Below are 20449 nucleotides of genomic sequence, written 5' to 3'. Positions count from 1 at the left end.
TAGCTTCAGGAGCTACAGCTGGATCTCCAGCACAAGGACCCAAGGCAATGTAGTCATAGTAATCCCTCTGACACTAAGGGATTACTTTCTGTCTTTCCTGCCTCTTCTAGGTGTCTCTAGACCCTCCGTAACTGTGGTGGCACTTTCTGGTATGAATGGCAGCACCTTGTGGTCCATCCAGCTTCCAGAGGAGACGCGAAGTGTGCAGTGCAATGGGCTGTCACTGGGGGCAGCTGCAGGACCTGTCTGCCTTGTTACAGGAACATCAAAATTCCTCAGCCTTCTCAGTGCCTCTACAGGTAAAGTCTACTTTACTATACCAGCATATTAGAAATATGCTACTGCTTTTTTGTTTTCTTTAAAGGACTAATAAGCATGAATAATTTGGTTCTGGCACATCACAGTGGCCATTACTTTGTGACACACAGAAAGGAGTCAAAACACTAATGAGTTTCTAGTTACACAGGATAAGAGAATCCTAAACATTTCATCTCTTTTGCAACATCTTCATCCTACATCACAGAATATTTCAAAGTGTTGATCTTATTCTGTAGCATCTCCATGTTAAAAAGAATATGGAAAGTCTGTTCTCATTAGCATTGAGCTGCTGGTACCACTCAGGACCTACCTAACAGCGCTACAAAGATGAAGAGCATTCTTGGAGAAGTTACATAAGGATATACACGACATCCAGGAACCCTTGCAGCAGAATAGTTGAATTGATTAGATGTGAATGAATATTGCATTTTTAATCACTTGATCATGTGCACCTTCATTCTCTGATTCCTGTTTGTTCTAACACATTAATTATATTGGCAGAAGTAGTCATAGGTAGTACAGGGTTGTTTTTGAAATCAACCAAGAGGAACCTTGAAGGCGGGTGACTTTGGGATGGAGGTGTGTGTTAATATTACAGTTAGGTTTTAATGAACCCAGTTCATCCAGGGACAACGATTTCACCACAGTTGCTGGCTCAGCAACAAGACACCTTCTCCTATCTCCCCTGGCTGACGGGTGCTATGTGTTTATCAGCTGCAAAGTGCCTTCAAACTTCCCACTTCACTCCACCCTTTGTTCCATGCCCCTTAGCAGGTGCTATGGTTTCAGATTGTGGGTGTGGGCAGTCATTGTGGAGTAGGTTTGGGCATGCCAGTCACATTCTACCCAGGGAGCAGCAACTGTATTTTACCCTATAATTTCCACACTGTTCCAACTTCTATTCAGATGTGAATACAACTTCTCAAGTTTCCTCTAATTTTACCCCCAGCTATCTTCCCACACTTTTCAAATGCTTTTAGGGACCAGGTTACCTGTACAGTGTTTGCACGGTCAGGACCATGAGCTGCCTCCTTTACCAGCAGTAGTAATGTACAAGTTTGGCCCTTGGTTTACTTTGTCATTCAGGAGCAAACTTTATCCTACAGAGCAGCAGCAGCAGCAGAAGAACATTTTTAAAGATTGAAAAAGCAGAAGTGTTAGCAAAAGAATGATCAAAAAGTAAAAGCATGAAATTTAATTGTTGCCCTTTTTTTTACGTTTATTTGCAAGTTTGCACGTCTGGTTTTACTGTGTTTCCAGCTGGGTCCATGCTGGACTGCTGAACCATTTGACATCACGTCTGTTGACATGCTTTCACCCTGAGGTGGAGTAATGTTTGTCATGCTGGAGTGGTAATTTGCTGCTGGGAATTTAACTGAGACGCAGATTTGCACTCTGAATATCAGAACTGTCCATCTGTTTCCTTTCCTCGCACCTACCTAGCCTTTACTGCTGGCTGAGGGAAACAACTGCTGTCCTGCAGAGCAGCACTCTCATTTAGGTTCTTCATCGTAAAAAGAACCTTAAATATTCTCTGCTGCTTCAGAAATTGTTTAGGGCTCAGGTCTTTTAAAGAGATGCTAAGAAGGAAACACAGCAGGACTTGAGGCCTGACTCACAGGCAGTCTGAAGAAATGCTGGGATAAGAATTTTGCTTCCCACTGCAGTTTGTCTGCAGCGTAGATGTGTCTTTCCCCTTCACACAGAATGGGACAAATAATCTCTCTTGTTCCCTTTTCAAGAAGGTTTTGTGGAACCCTCTAAGGATGCCCTCTGGTTCTCTAAGTACAGATCTCTTTTATCCTGTTCTTTCCACAGGCAAGACCATCTGGACACTGAATCCCATTCATCTCTCAAGTGGGATCCTGGCTGCACCAGCTGCAACTCTTCCAGATGTAGATGGAGATGGGATTAGGGATATTGTTATTCTGGCTCTCAAAGAGACACAGGTACAACATATCCCTACTTGAAGTTTTGAAAGACCTTTACTATTTGTGTAGAGGAAAAATCGACTGATGTGGAAGGACTGTAACTGGACCTGCAAGAGACCCTAATTTTCATTCCCTTGAATTTTGCAGAAAAGCACCCTTTTTCTTCCAGTAGGTCAGAGCAGTGAGATCAAACAGTAATGACACTACCTGCATTCTTGACAGCTGGGAATGAACAGAAGGGTCATTATTTGCACCTGACTGAGACTTGAGAATTATCTGTTTCTGTTCAGTGAACGTGTGGTTTAGCAGCAGTGTAGGGATGGATCTCTGGTGAAAGGAGCATTTAGCTTATCCAAAAGAAAGAAATACTCGTGTGATTAATTCAGATGCAGATTTCCTTTATGCTTATCTCTCCCCACAATTTTAACATCGATGTTGTTAGAAGAACTCAGATTTTTGAAGTCCCTTTCATATTTGATGCATTTGTGTCAAGGGAAAAACAGGAATGTAAGATGCCCAGGAAGCATCTGAGCAAAGACAAAGCAAACACTATCTAGACCTTGCTGAGGGGGAAATGATCAATGCAGCTTCATGCTGTGGGGTTGGGAGAAGATTCTGAGTGCAGAGGTGCTTGAAAACACTGATAAAAATCTCTTTCTCTCTCTCTTTGCAGCCTGATGTGTTTTTCATCTTGGTATCAGGAAAGAATGGAACTGCTTTGGGTGGGCCTGTCAAGTACAGTACCAATGGAGAAGGGAAAGTCATGGGCCCCCAAGTCCACATCACCAGCCGGGGAGCCATCTACATCCTGTTTGGTTTTGGTAAGGTGCACCTTGCCTCTGCAGCACTTCACCTCCCTGAGAAAACATTTGTTTTACCTGAAATGGTCCAGAATGTCCCTGGGACACTTCTGCCGTGCCTTCTGCTGTAAAAGCTAGGAGGGCAAAAGCACAGGTCTCACTGCCATGGTGTGGAAAAGTACAGGAGCACCAATACCTGCTAGTCTCAAATACCTCGGAGTTTCCCAAAGGCACATCATGTCAGGGAAGTTCCAGCTCATGACATTTCATTTCCTTCTACCACAGCTGCAGTGGTCCCAATCACCCTCTGTTCCACTAGAGGTTATCTTTTGCAGTCAGGACTCTTCATCTTTACTCTTCCTGGCAGGTAATGTTCAAGCAGTTGCCCTGAGGGATATCTTTACCCAAGCCAGAAACCGGGACAACTTTCCTGCAATGCTGCAGCAGGAGGAGCCAGAGTGGGAAAAGCGCAGATCTGTCAACCTGTCAGAGCTCATTGACATTTACAGGTAGAAGATGGACTTGTCATCTTGCTTCTTCTGGGAGAGGAGGGGAAGGGTAGGCACTTATTAGTACTCCTAGAGGTGGTTGCTTCTACTTCAGTACTGTCCTTCTCTTCACTGTCCAGTTGATAACTGGGGAATACTATGGGGAACCCATAATTTCCTCCCTGTCTCTGGTTGTCCTAACCAAAGGAGGGCAGAGTATAATAAAAGGGAGTCCTTAGCTTCTTCTGCTCCTTGTTCCTTTCTTCAGCCCCATATGCATTGCTGAAGGGAAAAAAAGAGGTGTTCCTAGTTAATGGAGTCTCTTTGGGAAACTCAGTCTATGGGCCTGGATTTCTCAGCTCATTCTTCTTTACTGCCAAACTGTGAGACAGACCTCAAATGTGGAGCAAACGTGAACTCCTAACTTTGTGCTTTTTATAGTAACTCATGATGTTCAGAAGACCACACATTTGAGTTTAGCTCACTTAACTGAGGAACCCACAGCACTGGGGAAAAGATGGACTTCTCCAGGACTCTAGGAATTGCCATGTGGACAGGCAGCTAGTGCTGAGATGTACAGATGCAAGCCTTGATCTCCTCTGTTTTCCATTTGTCCCAGTGGGGGTGTTGACTTCCTGCAGACAGTGAGGACACCTGACACAAACTGCAGCAACCTGCTCATCACAACCAAAGAGAGCTTGATCCTGCTGAGGGGACAGGACCTGGAGCGCCGCTGGACTCTGGAGCTGCAGAATATCAGCAGGTTACTTGCTGAGAACATTTTTCTGTCCTATTTCTTCCTGTAGCATTTCCTGACTTTCAGTTCATACGTTCCTTAGAAAGCAATTGACAGTAATTCTTCAAATCTGTAGAGGAATATAAGAACTGGAGGTTTGTGTTGTTGAGCCAAGTGAGGAGGGCAGGGGGAGCAAGGAACAGAAGACTGGAAACTTGAGCTGTGTACTTGTGAGTGATCACAGATAAGTGTTTTGATTCAGGTACCCAACACTGAGGTCATGGGAATCATGTGGCATTGGAATTTAGTTGATTACTGATGTGTGATTCAGCCCACCTGCTGTCCATGGCTTCAGTGGAGAGGATCAGTTACATTAGTCATGTTAAGAATTTAGAGCAGGTGAATGAATATGGCCCAGAGATCTTAGTGTTCCTTGAAAGGTGAAAATGAGCATTATGATGACAGTCAGCACACCATCTATACTAAATGTAAACCTTAAAATAATATTGCTCATCCTCTAATTTCACACACGGAAATTAAGTCATTTTCCAGATCTTTGGGTTGTTCATAACCAGCAATTTCAGGTTGCCCAGTATTAAATATTTGCAAAGGGCAGTTGGGCACTATTGAGGGAAATTACATGGGAAACAATTGCTTGCTTTAGTATTGAGAATAAAGAAAACAGCTCTCAGCTCCGTGTTACCCAACTGTCAAGAGCGTAAATGGGAAGAAAGCACTGGAACTTCATTAAAAAAAAAAAAAAAAAAAGGTGTGTTCAACTCTCTTTGATAATCAGGTAATGTCCACATTCTTGAGGGCTGATGGGTGACATAAGCCATGACTTTAGGAATGGGTTATGGCTAGTTGATCATGCTATGGGGAAAGGAAATGGGACTAGAAGAGTTTTGGGCCCAGCATCTGCAGACTTCTGAATGTGTCTGGCATCAAGTTTAAAGGGTGTGTACTGACTAAGCAAAGCCACTTCATAGGTACTGTAGAATCAGTTATACACAAGAAATTTCTGAATGGATGCAGTAATAAATTGGAATATACCAATCAAGAAGGGTTGAAAACTTATCTGTCAATATGGTTGAGGTTGGAAGGCACCTCTGGAGATTTCCTAATTCCACCTACCTGCTCAAGCAGACTCTAGACAAGCTAGAACAAATTACTCAGGGCTGTGTGCTGTCAGGTTTTAAATATCTCTGAGGACAGAGACTTCACAATATCTCTGGACAGATAGTATTCAAGGTTGCTGCTTTTTCCCATTCCCTGACCTCCCAAAGGGACAGAGTAAAATATACATAGAGGAGCTGTCAGATAATCATTGAAAAATAATGAAAGCAATTCTTGTTCTAGGCCACTGTGCTAAACTCCTGGACTACCTGTTTTCTCAGAGTTAAGACAAAATTTACTACACTGAATGTATTGTGGGAAAGAATTTAACTAAGAGGTTTGTTTGGATTTTTATAGAACTTAAGTTCTACTTAAGCATCACAGGCTGGAGGACAAAGGCAGGTCAGGGATGTTACCACAGAGTCAAACATAACGAATTCCTTGTTAGACAAAGCTTACAAAGCCAACTGTGAGCACCCCTTTTCCTGGGTAAACCTGCCCCAAGCATGCCACTTCATCCAGGCAGACTGAGTCCAGACCTACGGGAATAATTTCTGAGAAAACCAACATGGCTACTGCAGATGTGCTTCATTTCCAGATAGCTTTTGACAAGATCCCTGGGAAACCATAAAGGACAATCAGTAGTCATAAAACAAGGGTGAAGTTCAGAGACCATGAAATTGAGTAAGCAGTTGCAAATTGTGTTGTAAATGGATGTTTCAGATGAGAGAGGATTAATAGCAGGTTGCTGGGGGGATTACTGTTGGGCAGAATAATTACTAGCCTTCTGGTTCATTTGAGAAAGCGCCCAGGGGATTTTTCACTTGATTGGTAGCATCCGATATATTTGTGTGCATTCAGTTTGTGGGATCTGCCACTGACTGTAACCCATAAGGGACATGAGAAGAGGCACCTTAGGAGATGTTTTGAGTTTGTGGTCATAGGATAGAATTGCCTGTTACTTTCTTTTGCTACTGGAGAGCTTTCAAACTATAGGAGTGTCTCATTATACTGCCTTGAAAGCAACACCTGGTTACCAAAGGCGTCTGTAAAGCAAATGACATTGTTTGATGTCATAAATATAAAGTCAAGCTACTGCAGTACTGTGGTATTACTGTTCAGGAACCGTTCTGTCATGCATGTTTTAAAGAGGAAGATGGAAAAAAATTGGGAAAGTGGTCTGGAAAAAATGCTTTAGCATGGAAGATTTAAATTACAGAGTTTATATGATCAAAGAGAAGCCTGAGAGGTGAGTTCATAAGTGTGTGTAAGAAACAGAAGCTAACAGGCATAGCAAGAAGAAGTGCCTTGAAGCAATAGCCATTCATGTTCAAGAAAATGAAGATGCAGGAATGTTTCTTTGGGTGCAATTAATCACAAGGACTGACATGAGAAGTGATGAATTCATCTCATCAAAGATGAGGCAAAACCAGCCCACTGATACTTGGTTAATTGGGTGATACACAGAAATCTGTAGTAAATAAGAGGAGGGACGATATACTCTGATGATCTTGCCTTGCCATAAAATCTCTAGTTCTGTGAATTTTGTGGACTCAACTATGCTTATTTAGAGTTGTATGTCTAGCTGTGGTGAATTGAAGGAAGACAGAGTCAAGGCTCAGAAGGCCTAAAGCAAGCAAGATGATTAAAAAACAGTTATAATGAGAGATATTAATGTGTTATGACACCCAGAAGTGAGAGGATGAGAAGGGGCTTCATTTAACCTGCTTCAGGTCATAAAAAGGCTTGTAAACCTGCCAGCAGTAAAAATACAAGGAATCATGGGCTGACATTAATGTTGAGTTTATTAAAATCCATTTCACACAGCTAAGGCAGCCTCGGACATCCACTTTCTGCAGAAGTCCAAATGTGCCAATGCATTTTGGAAGGGCTGAGTAATTTAATGTAATTATAGCAACAACAGTACAGGTTCTCATGCAAAGGAAAGAATGATAGAGTTGTGTACAGGGAGATAAACAGATGTCTACGCAGCCCATTGAGGGATGACCCCCACATAGACAGCTCTGAAGAATGGCTGACAAGCATCATGGGCCACTTTACTATTTTAGTTCACTTTTCTGATCCACCAGCAAATGATTCCTGACAGTCAGAATAGTTCTGAGTGGATGAAAGACCTTATTTAGCATGACAAATCCTGTCATTTTAAGAGGCAGAATGGAGGATGAAGGCAACTATTCTACCTCCATCTGAAATGACTTTTTTCTACCATGGGGCTGAGTGTTTCTTTTTCCAAATTTACAGCCAGCCTGTACCAGGTTACTTTGGTGCTGACCAAACTCTGGACTTCATGTTGCAAGCACAGACTGGAGATGGGAACAAAAAGGTAAAACAGGTGAAGGCATGGAGGGCAGTGGCAGCACAGGAGTGGGGGAGGTTGGGTAAAAAAGCAACAAACATTTTCTGGTCCTTGCTTTTCCCCTCTCTTTGGCTGGCACTCATTACTGTGTGGCCACAGGCATGAAAGGGAACAGCACAGGCCATGCCTCTGCAAGGGGGCTCTGCATACCCATGCCTTGATACCGATTAATGCTCAATCTCTCCCTGCCTTGAGGTGGTGGTGGTAGATGGAAAATCTGGCCTCCCTGTTTGGAACCAGGAACTTCCATGGCAAAGGCAACAACTCGATGCACTCTCAGTCATGACTTTGGACAAGAAGTCTGTTTTTCTCTTCTGGGCTGATGAAACACAGCCTGTGTTGCAAAGTTTGGTGAGCACGCATCCTTTCTTCACTTTGAGGTTTCTCTGTGAAGCACATTCAGTCTCTGTCTTTCATTACTGTTGTCATTGAACTTGAACTTAACATATAAAAAGGCTGTCAGGAACATCTCTTATTTTGACATTCTGACTTCTCTGAGCCTGAGCATAGGAGTTTTTGTATGCAAATTCTTCACCATAGAGCTTTGTTGACAGAAATTTTGCACCCACAAACCCCAAAATTTGAGAATTTAATTTTTTCATGCAGCACTGAGGAGCTGTAACTGCATATTTGTTCCCAGCCCAGAATGCTCCTTCTGTCCATGCAGGCACACAGTTTGGCACAGAGACTCAAACTTCCAGACTGTAGCTTTGCCCATTAAGCTGCATATGACAGAGCTAGATTTCAACCTTACCAAACAGAAGGTGTGGAGCAAATTCTGTTTTAGGGAAAAAAGGGGTTTAGGATTTAGTCTTCATAAACCCCTAGTTTTTCTCTGATCCATATTAAAACAACTCATTGTCAGAAAACTTTATTTTTTTGACAAAGCTAGACTCCCCTTTGCTAGCCAGTTTTTATGTTTTTGTCTCTTGCATTCCAACAGCAGCCTGGTCCCAGACCTGAGCGCCCAGGTCTGCACCACCTCTATCTCCTCCATCCTGTTTTTCCTACAGTTCTTTTGGACCTCACCAATGCAACAGACAATGTCATTGCTTCAGCAGGTAAGTACAAATGGAGGAGATAGTACCTAGGCTAGAAATACTGAGAGAGAAGTAACTGTGAGAAACAATGGACTGTAGTTGTGCCTTTAAAGGTAGCACCTAAGGTCCACCACACATAGGACAACAGTGGGAAATAAGATTCATCATCCTTCTGAAGGAGCATCCTGTCCACCCCCTACTTTGCAAATAAAAGACTCACAAGGTTTTTTACATGATTAACCAAGGAAAGGTTTAAGTTTGATTTAATGCATGTTTTACATCAGAGAAGTTGTGTTGCTTTTCATGGAGCTATTTTTAATTTCATGCAGTGCATAAAAAATCACTATAAAACTTTTCTCTGTCACTTCAGATACATTTTTGCTTTTGTTTGCCATCTCCTGCTCTTTGGGATAGAAGCTGTTCTGCTTCTTCCTCTTTCTTTTTGTAAGTGGGGGGTCAAAAATACATAAGTGTGTTTTCAGGGAAAAGTAGATCTGGATTTGACATCTATACAAGATTTTACAGGCCCTGTTCAATTTCCTTGCTCTTTCTAAAGCAGTTCAGTGAATAACCAGCCTCTTGTGCATGGGAGTATGGGATAAAAGATCGGTTCATCCAGAATGAGAGAAGTAGGCCAGGAAGCATAGAAAAACTGCTGCATAGTAACATCTAATTGAACTTGTATCAAAAACACAGTTCAGTCAAGAGCAAATAGAATATTATTTTTACAGGGGTTTTTTAGAAACTAGATTTCTGAGGTCTGTACAGATCATTCTGCAGTGGCTGGAGTCACCTGACTTGCCAGTGCTTTACAAATTTCTTATTTTATAGAGGTAAAGAACAGCTACTAACAGGTGTGGGAAGGAAAGCTGAGAGTGAACTGTATTCTTGAAATATGTTCAAATCCTATGTCAAGCTCAAAAGTATAACCTAGGACAAAGCCTTTCCATTTCTGATCTATATTTCACTTTTGCATGAAAAAAAAAATTAAAATAATTTTCCCTTGTCAACTAAGTTACATGCAATTGTAAAGTCAGACTGAATATACTATCCTAGTGGATGTTTTGACTGAGTAAGGGCTATAAGATTTCTTTTGGAAGAAATGTAATGATTTGCCTCTCACCACTATTTTCTTGCCCTTTTCTGATGGACTAGTTGGAATTAATGATCTCCAAAAGGATGCATTTCACATCACTGTGACAACAACCGCAACCTCTGAAAAACAGCCAGGATTTCTCTCGGTCAGCAAGCTGGGCCTGAAGTGGGCCATGATGAGTCAAGGTCGAATGGTGTGGTTAAAGGACAGCAGCTCTCCAAAAATCAGCCGTGGAGAAGTGAGGCGGTTTCTTGCCCGGATGAAATTTGCTGACTTTCCTCAGAAGGTGAGATTGTGCAGGAATCCCTAATGAAATTGAGGCCTTTGAAAACATCTGATCTCTTCCTTACAGACACAATTAAGGTGCTCTTTGGGATGGAAGGAGACTGGTGGGATGCAAAGTGACTGCAAGATGACTGGCTGTCCCTTTGGGCATAAGCTGGACAGATTGTGAAGCAAAGAAGTACTTAGGCAGTTGAACACAGCACAGGATCTTAGAAAGAAACAGGGATGATGATCATAAGAGACTGAGAGATTTGCTGAGAGGATCAGAGAGGTGGGACTGAGATCACTTGTTTTGACGTGGGCAAACAAGGGTCCTCCATACAGTGGTGCCCAGGTTCTGTTGCTGACTTGTAAATTACTACTTTACCAGACTGGATGATAATAGATTTTGGCTTTAATGTTTGTTTGTCTTTCCTTCTTCAGCTCTAGCCTGGTGGTTCCTCAGATGTTGGTTGGACCTGTGGTCTGTATGGGGAATATAGGAAGCTACTCTGTGTGTCTTCAGGAAAACGGCTATATAGAGGGAATGAGGGCTAAAAGCACTTCCCCTTTCTTCAGGTGTCTGGGGAAGGCTGCTGGAGGCAGGTTTGTCCTAGGCAGACCTGTTCTGTACCAGAGAAATCTTGTTCAACAACTCCCCCTCCATATGCTGTTCTTGCATGCTTCCTTCCAGGTAACACAGAAATGTGAATTTAGAGTTTATATACATATATATATAAAATCAGGCTTTATATATATATGTGTTAATTTATACAATATATGTATATTTTTTGTATGTTTAATTTATGAACGAGATTTAGGACACAACTTTTTATGTCCAGACAGTGTTCCCAAGCAGTCTAACAAGCTCTATGCCTAGAGTGGGCCATGATGAGTCAAGGCAAGTGGTGTGGCTAAAGGACACCTTTAATCTTTTTATCTTTGGAGAGAAGCCTCTGCCTCCTGCAGGGTTAGTCTTACCGATGTCTCCTGTACTCTCAGCTCTCTTATCCATGCTGTTGCCAGACTCAGAAACAAACTAGTTCTCTGGCTGAATTACCTGATCTAGAGAAAGATGGTCTCCACAGCATTTGCCAGCCCCTTGCACTTGTGTCTTTCTTTCCCAGCTTTAAGTTCAGGACACCAAGTTCAGACATATGTGGGTGATGTAGAAGTGAAAGGTTCACAGCTTATTTCTCTCCATCATTAAGGTTTCTATAAACCCAAATTGTCACTGTAACATCACACTGCAGTCCAATGGGCAGTCCCCCTTTGCAAATGTATCACAGCCCCCTTGGGATAGAAATCCAGCAGATCCAGACTGTCACTGTAAAGGTCACTCAATCTTGTCACAGAAAAGCTGATTCTTACGCTGCTGCTACAGGGTTTAGAAGTTTAGAGAGAGAAAGAACTAGAAAGCTTTTCTGTACATTTTAACCCTACTCTAAGCTCAATATTGCCATTCCCTTGCCAGCCCTGTGTGCAGCTCCAGGAGGAACAAGATACCCCTGGGACACATTTGTTTACAGTGTGTTAGGTGTTTTGAACTGTGTCCAAGAGTGTGCCATCATTCTCTCTTGTGTTTGAAGAGCATCTGTATGAATTTTCTTGTAGTAGAAAAGACCATATAGAAAGGAACCACTTTGGTGCCCCAGTAGTTCCCCACAGTTTAGGGCAACAATATAGGAACTGCTTTCTTTGTATGCCATTCTATGGCCTTTGACATTAAACAGAGCCAGGTGAGACGAGGATTGCAAAGGACTCTTCTGTCTAGCATGTGCCCTTCCAGCCTCCCCACATTTCCCCATGAGTTGTGAGGTGACAGCAGACTTTGACCCTCCTTCCAGATGGGCACATTAGCCATGTGTTTGCTTTCCTCGGCCCTTGACACCTCTCTTTGCTGTATCACCCTCTCATCATCCCACATCCCTATATAAAGCTTCCAGGATAGCCCTTCAGGTTTAGCTGCAAACCCCAAGGCTGGTCCTTGGGCCTTGATCTCCTAATGTCAGAGCCTGTGAACAGTTTGTATATGTTTAATGGTATTTTTGTGTAAATAGCTTTGTATATATTAGCACAACTGTAGCAATGGCTCTAGGCCTGGCATTTTCCTCCAGACAGGGTTTCGTGTTTATAATATGTAGTCAGTTAATAGAGCTGCATAATAGGACTGAAAGTGTGAGGACCAGTAATGTATGAGGGATTAAACAGGAGTGCCTCTTCCCTCCTGTCCAGCCACCACCTTGCTGGAAAAGGTGAATTGGCTGTTACCTAAGTAGTTACTCTTCCGAGATTCTTCATGAGAGAACTGATATTCAAAAGCAGTGATGTTAGCTCCTCTTTAATGTGAATTCACCCTGGCCACATCCCCTCCCCTGCCCCCACTGTGAATAAAGAGTCTGTCTGTATATTGTTGGAAAAATGTATTTGAACTGCAGTGGAGCAAAATAAATACTGTGGACAGCATCATGTGTCATGTGAACCAGTGTTTCACCTTTGAGAGATTACGAGTTTGCTTGGGGTTTTGATTCAGGGGTTGTTTGCAATATTTTTACAATGGACAAAAAGGAACAGATCAATAGAAGTAACATAAAAACCAAAAGTCCTGCCAAATTCTTAAAGATTGTGAAGAAACAGTAAACAGATGCATACAGCAAAGTACCTCAGAATGGGAGATTTTTGGGCAAAAAAAGCAAGAAGGGAATATGTGGGAGTCATTACAGATGGGAAAGAGGAGGAGAGAGATGTCTGAAAGCTACCCCCTATTCTTACTGCAGCAGGACTTTTAATCTGGGGGCAGGGAGAAGAGTTTGGGCCTGAAAATTAAGAATAAACAGGGTGTTCAGAGAGGGTGGCAGCTGATCAATATGAACACTGATTGTCTTCACCATAGCACTGAACTGGAGGCGTCGATGGAAGGTCAGTGTGACACTACCCAGCAGTGCAATTTGCCATCTGGATGGTACTGACTCTGTTCCCAAGTGCAATACTGGGATTAGGCCATCTGACTCAACTCTGAAAGTGCTTAGAGACAGCTGGCACCAGCATGTCCCTCCAGTTTCACCCTTGTCAGATGAGGGCACCTATCATACTGTATATGACCACAGAGGATCCCCAAACTTCTACTCTAGTTGCCCTGACCCAGTTCCCACCTCTTCACTCCCTGTAGAGACAAGAAGAGCTCCACAAAACCTGCTAACAGTGGTGCCATTGCTTGGTTCAGAGCTCTTGTGCATCCCAAACCCCACTGCTCTGTCCCTGTACACTCATCCCTAACAGCGATCCTCCCCAATTGTCTGGCCCAAGACTTCATCCAGGTCCAGCTCTGGTTCCCGCTGTAGCATTTTCTGCTGCAGATCAGTGTAGAAGTCAACTCCTTCAGAAATTGAATGGAAGACCTTGCCTTTGGGCTCATAGTAGCTGCTTATTTGCTGTATGAAGCATTGGTGGTGCTGAGGGTGATCCTTGAGAGTCCCATCATATCCCTTGATGTGGTTCCTTTTGAACTCCAGTATCGTCTTGGTGTAGGTGTTGAGAGTGGTGACAGCAGAGGCCATGCAACAGGTGAAGGAGGCCCAGGCCATGCTGCAGAGACACACAGAAGAAGCACATGCTGTGAAAAGCCATGTAGACTAAGGAACACCGTGATACATCCCAATTCTCCCTGATTTGCCAGGCAGAACCTACTGGACACAGATATGAACTAGAGTGACTGAGGCTCATAACATTACAGTTCTTAGGGGTTATCCCACCACAAGATTCTTAGGTCAGTGGGATAAATTTTGGTCAGACCTATGACAGGGAAGGGAGTGATACAGGGAAAAAGGCAGCAGGAACATCTGTAACTGGTCAGAGCAGGAGGGCACAGCTTAGAAGCAAGTTCTGCATTGCAGGGCTGCTCGGTGTCTTACTGCCCCTGAGGCTTGTCTACCTGAGCATAACCAAATTGCCATCCTGGCATTTGATATCCATGGGTGGCACATGGCACTGGAGTGTTTAAGAATCGATATGGTCATCATCAATATAGCATTACAAATTGTATCTGCCCGTTCCATGGGCACCTGCAAAGCTCATCCAAGTGTTTTTCAAGTCAGGTATGTTGTGTCAGCTGTGCTTGGCTGGTTTATCCTTTAGAGGAAGGCACACTGACCCATTTGCTTTTCACAGCTCCTCTTCCTAGCTCACAAGTGACACTGGTCTATTGCCTGCTTTCCCTCCTTCCCACATTTAGTACCATCTTAAGATGACCTTGGCCTCCAGTGCAGCTGCCATTATATGGCTGGGTCAGCACTGGAGAGGATGGTGTGACTGCTGGTTGGGGGCCGAGCTGTGCCCACATCTTTAGGCACATGTCTAGACTTGGTGTTGCAGGAATAGGCCCTTGGGCCCCACACTGGTTAGTGCAGATGCCAAACCAGCATCAGCAAAGCAACTTACTAAAACTGTAGAAAAACAAGGTGTGTTTGAGAGCATCATCGCAAGTGTGATACTGGACTCTGCACACAGGGAAGAGCTGAGACCAAACAGGGCAAACCAGCAGAGGGGCAAAGCCTAATTAGTCAGCAGAGCTGAAGGCAATTGTTTAGGTGTGACCCCATTGTTTTCCCAGTCCTTTGGTAGCTATTAATTTAAATAGCTCAGCCACCATTTATTAAAACAGGGTGAGGCAAAGACAGATTAGTAGTAGGAGAACCATGGTACACCTGTCTTTGGAACACACAGAAGGTCAAGAAAGGAGGAGGAAGTGGGTGGCTGAAGCTCTAACGGTGGGGAGATGAAGATGGCTTCAGAGCTCACATACTAGAATGCCCAGCCATAGTCCCACGTGTGCGGTCTCCAGTCCTCTGGTCCCAGATTAACTGTTGCCTGGAAGACTTGAGTGTACATCATGTGTGCCACCATCCCAAGGAGACCTGGACACAAAGGACAAAGCAAAGAAGTTACAGCAGGAGCCAGATCAGCATCCTTCAGTCTTGAATGTAAAAAGCAGGCTCTCCAGTGCTGAGATTCCAAGACTACACTGCTACACTTACCTGACAGCACTGAGGAGACAGCAGCAAAGGCATTGAGCTTCATCCCACAGACAGGATTGCCAGTATGCAGAATTTCCACCATCAGGAGGATGAAGCTGATGAGCAGCAAGCTGATGTACAGCATCTCTGATCCTAGTGACAGCCACAGGATTCCTGACAGGAACACAGGATTAAACCATGTTCAAGGAAGAATACTCCCCTCTCTCAACCCAATCCTGAAAGGATGTCCTTTGGGATAGAAGGGAATGAAGGAAAACAGTAAACACCCAAAAGCAATCTCCCCAGCCTGTGAGCAAGGGATCAATGGATGCTGTAGAGGACAGAGTGCCTGTCATAGAGGATGGCTTGGCTCCTCTAGCATGGCAGAGCTGAGAGGAACCAAAATGCCCTCTGTAAACAAGCCAGCATTATCCAAAAACAGCAAGAAGGAAAGCAAAAGGAAAAAGACAGGGGAAGCTGTTGACTAATAGTATAAAATCTAATGGTCAAAGATTTGTTGTGAACACACCTGAGCTCTAACCATGACAATGAAAGCAAACAACTTTTAACCTGGGACCTGACTACTTAAGAGCTATATGGTGCATCCATGACTGTCTGGGACACGGCCTCTGAAATTTAGGATGCCTCTTGCAAGCCTGTATTTCTCACTGAAACCCCAATTAAAATGAAAGTACATTCCTTGGGGGTGATATCCAGCCAGGGCAGTAACACTGACCACTCACCCTGCTTTTTGAACAGAGTGCAGGTACTTTCATGCTGGGATTTTGAGTGGGATTTAAGTGATACCAGAGGCCACAGCTGAGCTGAGTTCTACAGCTGTGCAGTAAGAATTGAAGGAGAATGAAGAAAGGCACTCTGTAATGCTGGGCTGTGGAAAAGCACAGGATTCACTGAGGAAGAAACATTAATCTGACAAATGAAGCAGCACTGTGAACACCACTGTTAGCAACTATTAATGGCTGAGAGGAGACATTCAGCTGGGGAAAAGGAGTGTGAAGAAAACCCTCATTAATGTGGCACTGACTTGAATACTCAACATCATTAGTGCCATAGTCACCTAGCTCTTTAGCAGAAATAGATGAGCTGCATTCCCTGTTTAAAGTAGTTGGCTTGCTTGCTGCAGCACCATCAAGAAGAATATTTCATTAAAGGTCAGACTGTCCAAAGTATTCTGGAGGTTGCAGGTACCGCACATACACAGAGACCTCTGCATCATTTCCCTCCTGAGTCCAGGCTTCCCACTGATGATATGTAACTTGGTCTTGTAATGTTGCCTGTGTATTGTGGAGCTGCTGTGCACACACCCAGCTCAGCCAGCCCATCCCACAAACAGCAGCCACACCACCTTGTCCGGTGCTAACCCAGCTACACAATGGCACTCACACCAGTCACGTTAAGATGATACCTTGTGCAGGAAGGGCTGAAAATGGCGCTTGCAAATCCCCAGCATTGATTACACCCTTGCGCTCAGGGTTTGAATGCTGACACAGGCTCTGCACCCCAGGCCTTTCCCTTCACATATGAACATCTTCTGAAACGACTTGCCTCCAGCCTCCAGCTCAGGGAATAGTCAGCAAGCCCACACCAATTGAAAAGCCTTCATTAAGTAGAATCTACATACCATATGTACACTTACATCAAAGTATGAAGCTATCCACAGGGTGATTTGAAACGTGACAATGACAGGAAGGGTGATCTCTCCTTCCCAAATGTAGTTTTGTATTTAATGAGGCAGGGACTTCACCTTGAAAGCATAGCTTTCAAATGTCCTGTTCACTTCCCATGAAGAGGTGATTCAGCTTCCAGATTTATCATATTAGACCCCAGAACTGAAGCACCGAGTTAACATGGTGTTAACTGTGTGGGAGGGATTGCCCCGAGGCTGCATCCATCCTCTTCCCCTTTACTACAGCAAGATGACAATCCCAGACCAGGCAATTTATTACATCCCACTTCATACTGAAGGGAATATAAGAATTCTAGCACTGACTTCACAAATAACAGTGGCTTATGTGAAAATCTGTGAGGAAACCTTTGTTCTTTTAGTCACCACAAGGACAGGATTTCATGCCTGGCTCTTTGGGGACTCACCTTGCTGTCCCCACACAGGCAAAATGTGGCATGCCCCCTGCCCCAAAGAGATGCACTGTACAGCTACAGCGGAATTTGCTCTTACCTCTCTCTGCTGGTGGTGAAAGCTCAATAAAGCTGCGGCATTTCTCTTCTGAAACACAAAACCAAAGCTTTTAGTTTTTAAAACAATGCAGGGAACATAGGGGAAAAGAAAATATCTTCATCTCACTCTCAGTGCATACATCCAGTCATCCCTGAATCTTCAACCCATCAGACCTTCTCACCTCTGGTCTTTTTCTGACTATCTTTCCAGACCTTCACTGAAGTAAAGGAAAAGAAGGCAATATTTGCCTGCAAAACTCGAAATGGCCTTTTCAGAAAAAAAGCTTCAGCAATTCATAAATCTTACTAGGCTCTGCTGAATATAAAAATCTGTTGCTACTCATTCAGAACATTACTGATGATCAGATCTATTAAGGGTGTAGCTTGTAACAGATTGCAGATCCACCACTTCTGCTGAATTCCCACACACCCTAATCTCAGAAGAGCATTTCTAGCACTGCTTCTCAAAGAAGAAAGCAAAAAAAAAGAACTTCACAAGTGAAATACTTTGTGAGAGAGATTCAAGTCCCCCTTCTGTGGCAGAGACTCATATAGAAATATGGTCCTTGGTCCTCACATTTCAGGCATGTTATTTCAACAAATTGTATTAATATTTGCTTTGGCTTTTCATGTTGGCCAGGCACAAACTACTGTCTCAACTTAGGGTCCATCATTATTATCTGTATGTTTCTGTCCCTGCATACTGCATCAGTGCATTTGAGGGTCCTCTCCTCCACTTGGCACAGTATTTTCTCCCAGATATTTCTGCTTCATGCAAGAATCTCATTTTCTTAATTTCTATCCCCAGTTCTAATCTTTTCAAATCTCCTGTGTTACTTCTGTCATCCACAGCTCTCAGGATGATACCCAGTTTAGTGCCATCTGTGGTTCTCATTAACTTGTAATTTGCTACTTCACCTAGAGCATTAATGAGGATATTCAGTAATGGCTCATCTAAACCGATCCTGAGATTAGCCTGAATAATGAAATCCTTTCTCCAGCTCAACTCAAACTCCTCTTGTTCAGAGTAGTCCCTTTTTTGTTGTTTTTATTGTCTATGCAGTTGCTTCAAAGATGCACAGTAGTGGGTGTGTTGTGCTTGATTTACAGGAAGCAGGAGACACAGACTGACTGTACTTCTGCCCCGTGTTCTGCTGCAACCCAGATGTTACATACTTTCTGTGTTCCTTCAGGCACTGGGGTTATTCCAGGACTGCCCAGTGGACAGAAAAGTCGTTTAGAGAAATCAGTCAAGGGATGTAGTTTCATTCCCACAAGCATCATGGAAACACAACCCAACCCAACCCAGTCCTAAATAAACAGTTCATCCTTCCATAGCCCATCTGGAAATGCTCATAACAAAAAGCAACCCACTTGTTAGGACATGAGAGTTTCAAGCATTCCCTTCTGCTCCAACCCCTCCTTCTGTCTGCTTTTCTTCACCAGTTATTTATTTTCAAACTCTGACAGCAACAGAGATGAAAAATACTATAGTGGAAGGATGGCTTGGTTAAAGAAGGTGAGATGTTTGCACTTGGGCAGAGCTGAAGAGAGGGTGGTGGGCTTAGGGGAATGGCCCTGATGCAAGTGACTTTCATCACTCTACCTTTAGATACAAATCTGTGTTGGCCACCTTCTGGATTAGTCCTGATCCTTGATGGGTGTGCCAAGCAGTAAAGGGCATCTGAGCACTGCAGAGCACCCACCTGTGCTGGCCTGGCACAGGTTCCAGCAGAAGGATTTGAGCAGGTCTGGGCAGCAACAAGTCAAGGGTGAAGGGAAGCACTAAAGGATTCTAATACAGGTTGCACAACCAGTCCCTGGCACTTCAGGATTTACAGTGCCAGTCCCACATGGACAAAATCACAAATGAAACCTGTCACAATATCACTAAAACTAAGAACAATTACATATTTCAGCTCTAATCCTCAGGTAAATTTGCCTCCTAGCTTTAGTTCCTTTGGGTTCAGATCCCTCAGGTTCTCTCTGTAAGGTTTTCTCTTAATCTGTAAGGTAGTAAATCTCTTTCTCTGATTTATTTTATTTTATTTTATTTTTAAGAAAAGTCCAGTCTCTGTTTAATAACACAAAACTACTCTTTTGGTGTTTTAAGTTTGGTGATTTAAGAAAACCAACTATTGTTTGTCCTCAGAGTGATAGCTAAAAATTAACATCTGCATAAAATCACTGTACTTAAATTTCTGAGAGGACATGCACAAATTTACCCTGAGGAGCATGAAGTAAGCTGTGTATAGGAAGGGAAAGGGAAAGGGAAAGGGAAAGGGAAAGGGAAAGGGAAAGGGAAAGGGAAAGGGAAAGGGAAAGGGAAAGGGAAAGGGAAAGGGAAAGGGAAAGGGAAAGGGAAAGGGAAAGGGAAAGGGAAAGGGAAAGGGAAAGGGAAAGGGGGCTCATGGAAGTTCCCATCAGGATGAATAGTGCCATCACAAAGTCACTGCCATCACCACCATCACTTGCACTTCACAGCCCCTATTTCAGACCAAAGGGCACACTAGAGTCAACCATTCTCCATCCATTTCCCTGCTCTGTGAACATTCCAGTGAAGGACAGAAATATACTGACCACACCAGTGCATTCGGCTGATACCATCTAGGAAAAGGAAGAAGACTTTTCTCCTAGGTGTTCTCAGCCTCCCACCTTTCAGTTTCAAACTTCTGTGGAGTAAATACAAGACAATAAGTTGTGGCCGCCTGGGCAACACATTACCTGGCCCTTCCATGCTCTCTTCACAGGAAAGCCACATCCCTGTGTGGAAGTATCTGAAGGCAAAGCGGTCATCTCCAGTCTCCCAGCTGTAGTGCACTGTGTCCTCAGACGAAACATTGCTCGTATCTTCATCAGATGGCATGGGGACACCCACGCACTGGGAGGCTTTGTTCTTCCCACACAAAGGCTTGGGTACTTTCTGGGTCCCGGTGCACCAGTAGCTGCCCAGCAAGGCAGTGGTGGAGAGGGTGAGGGCCAGCAGGTTCAGGATGACAGCCAGGAAAGTACGGCGCAATGGCAGTCCCTTCAGCAGCTCCATCTACAACACACAGACAGGAGAGACCGTCACAC

At 43.7% G+C, this 20449-nt stretch overlaps 2 protein-coding genes across 19 annotated transcripts in view; one reads left to right on the top strand and one right to left on the bottom strand.

The window, feature by feature from the left end:
* Window positions 1-20449, bottom strand: part of GSG1 (germ cell associated 1) — a 45214-nt gene that overhangs the window by 7505 nt on the left and 17260 nt on the right. For 9 of the 13 annotated variants that reach the window (XM_086887655.1, XM_086887652.1, XM_086887650.1 and 6 more), the window contains 5 exons: window positions 20099-20417; window positions 17376-17423; window positions 15200-15352; window positions 14968-15079; window positions 12573-13751 (listed from right to left, as the gene is read on the bottom strand). In XM_086887655.1, the coding sequence (XP_086743781.1) occupies window positions 13439-13751; window positions 14968-15079; window positions 15200-15352; window positions 17376-17423; window positions 20099-20417 (945 nt within the window). In that variant the 3' untranslated portion in view covers window positions 12573-13438. Of the gene's footprint in view, window positions 1-1310; window positions 1419-12572; window positions 13752-14967; window positions 15080-15199; window positions 15353-17375; window positions 17424-20098; window positions 20418-20449 lie in introns of those variants that run through there. The other 4 variants (XR_015286435.1, XM_086887659.1, XM_086887658.1 and 1 more) reach the window with 2 other exon arrangements.
* Window positions 1-20449, top strand: part of FAM234B (family with sequence similarity 234 member B) — a 37654-nt gene that overhangs the window by 9399 nt on the left and 7806 nt on the right. Inside the window, exons 4-13 of one of the 6 annotated variants that reach the window (XM_086887648.1) lie at window positions 111-299; window positions 2137-2267; window positions 2923-3070; window positions 3417-3558; window positions 4157-4300; window positions 7652-7733; window positions 7962-8117; window positions 8713-8827; window positions 9962-10188; window positions 10746-12632. In XM_086887648.1, coding sequence (XP_086743774.1) covers window positions 111-299; window positions 2137-2267; window positions 2923-3070; window positions 3417-3558; window positions 4157-4300; window positions 7652-7733; window positions 7962-8117; window positions 8713-8827; window positions 9962-10188; window positions 10746-10877 — 1466 coding nt within the window. In that variant the 3' untranslated portion in view covers window positions 10878-12632. Of the gene's footprint in view, window positions 1-110; window positions 300-2136; window positions 2268-2922; window positions 3071-3416; window positions 3559-4156; window positions 4301-7651; window positions 7734-7961; window positions 8118-8709; window positions 8828-9961; window positions 10189-10610; window positions 12633-20449 lie in introns of those variants that run through there. The other 5 variants (XM_086887649.1, XM_086887647.1, XM_023929091.2 and 2 more) reach the window with 5 other exon arrangements.

Source organism: Cyanistes caeruleus, chromosome 4, assembly GCF_971803275.1.
Source record: "Cyanistes caeruleus chromosome 4, bCyaCae1.hap1.1, whole genome shotgun sequence".
NCBI lineage: Eukaryota > Metazoa > Chordata > Aves > Passeriformes > Paridae > Cyanistes > Cyanistes caeruleus.
The sequence above is the reverse complement of the archived record's forward strand: the minus strand, read 5'-3'. Positions and strand labels throughout refer to the sequence as shown.